Source organism: Protobothrops mucrosquamatus, unplaced genomic scaffold, assembly GCF_001527695.2.
Source record: "Protobothrops mucrosquamatus isolate PMUCROS unplaced genomic scaffold, P.Mucros_1.0 scaffold826, whole genome shotgun sequence".
Taxonomy (NCBI): domain Eukaryota; kingdom Metazoa; phylum Chordata; class Lepidosauria; order Squamata; family Viperidae; genus Protobothrops; species Protobothrops mucrosquamatus.
In genome coordinates, this window is record NW_015387086.1 from 223956 (window position 1) to 230718 (window position 6763).

The following is a 6763-nucleotide window of genomic DNA, read 5'->3' on the forward strand; positions in this document are numbered from 1 at the left end:
AGTATATTTTATTAAAATTAAAAATTTTGTAATAATGATTTGATATGTTAGTTTAGGAGAGAGCTAAAGGATGTTATAGAATTGTTAACTTAAGGGTAATATAATTTAAGACAGAGTATAATTATTGTATTGTAAACCCTGTGTGTAGCTCTGGGAAGTCGGGGGGGAAGGGAGGGGGGTGGGAAAGGGTGGGGCTTGAAGGAGGTGGGGAGATATATTGTAAAACTTTTAAAAATTTTCAATAAAAAAAAAAAAGGGGGATGGGGCTTCAATGAAATAGCTGCAGCCATCTTGATTTTTTTGATCCCTCTTGCCCCTATGGGAAACAATTAATCTGTATCAGGATATTTTCTTTGATTAAAGGAAAATAGCTATATCTAAATCTTTCCCTGGATAGAAGTAAAGTTACAACTGTAATTGAGTCCATACTTTCAGTTGTAAGTCATGACAGTTATAAAACGGATTATCACATGACTGCACCTGATTTAATAGAAGAACAGAAGGACTTCTGTTTTACAACACCTTTGTGGCAGTCCTTAAGCAAATACCATGATTGTTAAGCGAATACCGCAGTCATTAGAACATAGAAAGACAGGATTGGAAGGGACCTTGGTGGTCTTCTAGTCCATTCACTTGCTCGAGCAGGGGACCTTATACAATTAGGACAACACATTGTTCAGGAGCAGTTTTTGCCCAAATCGGAAGTAAACACTGGTTTCTGGGGAAAAAACCCTCATAATTTGTAGCCTTTGACAATGGGGTGCTGCAAATGACCATAAATGCCGGCCAATTGTCAAGTGCCCAAAATGGTTCATATGACTGTGGAGGGGTAGACATCAGAACTTTGAATCCAGGTCATTAACCAAAGTCTACTTGTACTTTCAGCAACTGGTCATAAACCAAAGAACATTTGTATTTTCAGGAAGCTATGTTAGAATATGATTAGGAAATTTGTGAAAGAGAAATAATAGAACTTAGACCAGGGGTGTCAAACTCGCAACGTCACGTGACGTGTCATGACGTATTGCGACTTTTCCCCCATTGCCGACAATGGGGAGGGCGCATCCAGCCCATGGGCCGGCAGTTTGACAGCCCTGACTTAGACAGATACAACAACTCTGAAAAAAACAAATTTAAATAAAAATGTTTTAAATATAAGGACACAGGTGACTAAAAACATTATAAACCTACGTAGTTCCAGTTAAGGGACCTTTTTCTTACAGTGAAGTAAGTATTTCTTCACTTTCTTGATTTCTGTGAGAAATCAGGTTAAAAACAAGAGTAGTCTTTCACATAACATGTGAAAGTGTAAAAATCTCTCCTCTTAATTTCATTTTTTTTAAAAAGACATGATAATTTTCATCAAATTATTTTGATATATTAACCTAATTTTGAAAGCAATTTTTTTTCTCTCAAATGAAAATGGTGGAGAAAATGAGATGGTGAAAAATCAACACAGTGTTTGTCTCTTACTTGTCCCTTTTGGTGGCCTGAAGCTCCAGATTTCGGGAGGTCTTGGGTAGCATTGTTCTAGATGTTTGTTATATTCATCATGATTATCCAGAATGATACGATCCTTCTTGGTTTTTTGGTGGATAATCTTGGCTGACCCTGAAAGTATACAGGAGGAAGAAAACCATTGGAACTTAGCAACATTGATTATTTTCAGATGCTAAACACTTTTCTGTATCTCATATGCATAGTACAGTAGTTGATAGTATTTAGACAAGGTCCTATGTGCAAATCAAAATTTAGACACTAAGTTTACTGGTTGAGCATCTCTCAGCCTATAACATTTCCAGAGTCCTTTGAAGAAGATGAGAATCTGGCAATCTGCGAAATGAATGAGGCCAAAAGTTCATCTGGTCTAGCATTTTATGTCATTCAATGGCCAACCAGATGCATTGGGAAGCTCATAAACACTAGTAGGAAAATAGCAATAGCAGTAGTGATTAGACCAGACATGTCAAACTCGCAACGTCACGTGATGTTGCGAGACATATCGGGACAGTTTTGCCATTGCCGGCAATGGGGTGGGCACGGCTTCCGGATGACGCATCCAGCCCACGGGCTGGCAGTTTAACACCCCTGAATTAGACTAACAACTTAGACTTTTATACTGCTCCATGATACTTTACAGCACCCTCTGTATGGTTTAAAATGTCAGCATCTTGCCCCCAACAACCATTTTACCGACCTCAGAAAGATGGAAGACTAAGTCAACCTCGACCCTATCAGGGTCGAACTCCTGGCTGTGGGCAGAGTTAGCCTGAAATACTGTATTCTAACCACTGCACCATCAGGGTTCTCAGTTTTCTGTCACCACTGCTACCTATAATACTAAAAATTACACAACTCTTGAAATAAACACCTTATTGTTTTAATATCTATTGTTCTAATAATATTTGTCAGTACACAAGATTTGATTTACATAGTAGAACTTTCTGCAAACTTATAGTGGAACCAATTTTGAAACCAGTCTTTCACTCTATAAAGTTAAGGCTCTTTAGTCATTCCTTTTATACTTACCAAAATAAAGTTCTTGTTCAAAGACATTCTGGGTCGTATATGAATATTTCCCAGTCCTGGGGTGCAGCCGTTCATGCCGTTTAATAGGAGTCGCTGGTCTGAGATATTTCATTGATATTTTTTCTGCTGTTTGATTTTGAAAGAGTAGATCATCCTCGTACAGCACTCTTGCATGAAAAGATGGCAATCTGGAAGTTTCCAGTGAACATGATTTGTATGGAAAGAAAGTTAACGTGATTTATATGGAAATAAATCAATAAGGGTAACCAATTGGTCAAGCTGATTAGCTGGATAGAAATTATAGCATATATTGTAATAGACCTTCATACATTGCATGTTGGAAAAAATAATGCAACTCATGATTTATCTAAACAAATGGGACCCATCAGTCACAAATGGAGCTTATTTACTATGGTAGGGTATTATGATCATGAAATACTTTATTATGCCTTTTAATCTTCTTCATACAGTGCCTTGAATCACTCATGATTAAATAGATTTTTAAATAAAATAAAGTAATAAAACCTAACATTTGAATAGTTCTTAGCGAAGAATTCATGTTAGAACTAGAACTGAAGCCAGAAACCATTGAGTCTGTACAAGAATTTGAATTAAAGCCTCCACAATACTCTAGATAGACCAGAATCTCAGTTCATTCAGGGGTTTCTGGCTTCAGACCTATAGAAAAATCGGAAAATGTAGTGTCAGGAGGAAAGAGAAAAGTGGCAACCCTTTAAACAGTCATTAATTTACTGGTTCATACAAAAAAATATCCTACTTAAGAAGATCCATAGATTACAAGTAGAACTGGATTTTTTGTAGTTTTCCCATGGTTTGGAGGGGGTTTCTTTGTTTTGTTTTTCTTCAAAAATATTATTCCTGTCTAATGGATAACTAGACATCTGTTTATTGTGGTCTAAAAAAGCCATCCAAGCAATCAAGAACCTCTGGAAGCCCCATTTAGCAGATATTGAGAAGTTAAGCACATAAACTAGTACAGTGGTGGCGAACCTATGGCACGCGTGCCAGAGGCGGCACACAGAGCACTCTCTGTGGACACGCGCCATCACCCCAGCACATGTGGTCTCTAAAAGTTCACCATCACTGGAGCCGCCATTGGAAAGCCCACCATCCCACCTGCCAGAGACCCCCTGGATCTCCCCCAACCCTGCCCTGCCTGGCTCCCACAAGTGTCCCTCCCCATAAGCAACATCGAGGTGGCCACGCCCATCCCGGCCATGCCCACCCAGTCTGCCATGACTACTGCAGTGGCCACACCCACCCAATGACCCATCCAGTGGCCACACCCACCCAATCTGCCACTGTAGCTGCGCCCACCAAGTGGGCCACACCTACCCGGCACCCGGCGATACATAAGTGGGTTTTGGGTTGCAGTTTGGGCACTTGGTCTCTAAAAGGTTCGCCATCACTGAACTAGTATATGTCGCCTTGCTTTGCTTCATTGATCTGATTTAATGGTTAAAAAATTGTACCATAGAACATGAACATATAGATCTACACAAAGATGGTTATTTTTGTTCTATACATGGGAGATATTTAATTTTGAGGATTTCCCCCTTGCTTTTTCTTCTGATGTTCTCCTTAACAGTCACCAAGGCAACCTATTATTCCTTGCTCCATTGCAAAAGGATTTTTTTTTCTATTTCTGCAACATAAGTCAGGGCACGCTAGTAACAAATCTTTCTGGGGTAAGCTTAAAGGTAGGGGCTTATCCTGCTCTCCAGGTTCACTTAACAACCATTTTACTAAGTTAACAAATGCAATGACTCACTTAACAGCTGTGGCAAGAAAAGTCGTAAAATGGGCAAAATCACTTAACAAATGTTTCACTTGGCAACATAAATGTTGGGCTCAATTATGGTTGTAACTCGAGGACTACCTGTATAGTATATTCCATGCATCCTTAATTGGAAGTAACTTCTACAGAACATGCTGAGATTCACACCTTATAGAAAGATTTATATCAGGAGGAAATGTAAAAATATCTATGGAGTCTTTGGTGCTCTCTGAGCTTGGTTGTTTGTTTGCAGATGTTTCATTACCCAACTAGGTAACATCTTCAGTGCTAGTGAGTGTTGGATTTGTTCCCTGTTTATATACAGCAGCTTTCCCTGTCAGAGTTGGTGGAGGTATGCTTTTTTTCCTTGGAAGTTCCTTGATTAAGATTTTGTTTTCTTCTTGATTGTTTGGTATTATGCTTATCTGGGTATTGGTTACCTGGGTCTTAACTTTTTATTGTCTTTTTTGAATGGTGTGTCAATGTGCTTTATCTCCATGTGTCTATTGATGACTGATCAAGGAACTACCAAGGAGAAAACCACAGGGCGCAAACCCCACGCTCACTAGCACTAATGATGTTAGGTAAGATGTTGGGTAATGAAACATCTGTAAGCAAACAACCAAACTTAGAGAGCACCAAGGACTCCAGAGCTCAATCCTGAGTTACATATTTCCTTCTATTGTAATAATAATATTGTGTCTTACCGATAGTAAGCAGAGAGAGGTGTCTCTAGTTTCCTTTGTTCATCTCTGGGAACAGGACCTCCTTCCATTGTTTCCTCTGCTAGAATTTCGTCCAGTAATTCCACATCATTTTCACAAGGGAGTACATATCTGATGCTGTTCCAGTCATATTTTTGTTTCTTGAAATGTTTTAGCTTACTCTGAACCCAACCCCCCCAAGAGGTTTGATTGTTCACAATCCATTGAGCTGTTGTTTTGCTTATCTTTGTTAACAGTCTTTCTTCCCACCCCAGTTTTTCTTCTTCTGGTTCATCCCAGATTGTGTATTTGGACTGTCTTTTCCTACTTGAGTCTTCTAACTTCTCAAGAGGTTTGGTCTGGAATGCCTGGATATTTGGAAGGTCAGAAGGAGGAGGAGAAAGAGGAGGAGGAGGAGGAATGGGTACCAGCAATGTAGGCTCTGCTTGGGTACTTTCTACTTTGGCTTCCCAGATACAGTCTTCTAAGAACAGAGGGAGATTCCCAATAGTTTCTTGGACATGAGCAATTTCTGGTTCCTTCAACCGAGGTAATCTTCTTGATGGTTTCAGCTTTCTTGGTTGCCTTGGCTTTTTAGAAATAATGTCTTCATCTTTACATGGACGAATGACACTGGAAAAATCATATAGACCTTTAGGGTCATAATCTTTATAAGATAAAGCTGATGGTTTAATAGTTTCTTTGGAAAAATGAATGCTCTTGGATACATTCTTAAGACATTGTTTCTGATAGTGTGCATAATGCGACTCAACATGGCTGACATCTCTCTGATACATAAAAGGTATTTTTGCCCTCATCGCAGACAACATAGCTTGGTAAGATGGCAAGTTCTTCCTGTCAACTTTGACTTTTAAAGTAGACTCAGAAGGAAAGGGGGTTTGGCTCTTGAAAACATTAGAAACCTCCATCCTATCAAGAATGGTAAGACTTCTGACTACGTAATGGTATGTGTGTGTTTTTTAATCAAACATTTCAAAAAATCAAATTGCCTCATTCCATTCTTCTGCTGAGACTGTTCAGGTTTTCCTGTGCCACAAAAGGAAGATAAATGTGCCTTAATGATAACAAATTTAGGTTTAAACAAAGTAAGCAAAACCCAGATAAATCTTGGGGTCACTACAACCAGCTGTTGCCACCACAGAATATTTATGATATCTGGTAATTAGAACCTGTTTCAGGTGGCACTGAGAGTTGGAATTCACATGGTGATCTATTAATCTATAGTCAATCTATATGGAATATGACAAGGCCAAATAAAAATCCAGGATATGTGGGTGGTGTTTAACTATTGTATTTTGCCTCTGGATTTTCATTAAAGAAAAGCAGCATTGAGAAACCATGATTGATGAGGGCATCCTGTTCCTTTGCCAGGTTAATATTTGCTCCAAAAGGATGCTTGCTTTGTTTCCAGTTGAAAGTAAACTCAATTTGGCAAATCTTGAGATCCTAGGAGCATCAGCATTGCTTTCTTAAACAATGTTTCTCTGTTGTAGAAGTTATTTAACCTAAGTTAGGAACATTATTCTTCTGAATTTGTAATTTTACCACATGCTTACCAGGGGGAAAGGGGAAGAAAGATGGTTGTAATCCTTATAATAAACACTTCCTAAAAGCCTTTTTTTTTTATTCTATCTGTATTTTAATTTATTATTTATTTTCAGGTCATTTTTCCCCTTCACCTCATTTTTTACTCTTACTATCTTTTTATTAT

The 6763-nt window shown here is 38.6% G+C and overlaps 1 protein-coding gene across 1 annotated transcript in view; it reads right to left on the reverse strand.

Annotated features, from left to right (window-relative positions):
• Nucleotides 1–6002, reverse strand: part of HEATR4 (HEAT repeat containing 4) — a gene marked incomplete at its 5' end in the record, with an annotated part of 31593 nt that extends 25591 nt beyond the window's left edge. The window contains 3 exon segments of the mRNA XM_015818951.2: nt 1474–1611; nt 2530–2717; nt 5035–6002. Coding sequence (XP_015674437.2) covers nt 1474–1611; nt 2530–2717; nt 5035–6002 — 1294 coding nt within the window.
• Between the last annotated feature and the right edge of the window lie 761 nt (nt 6003–6763).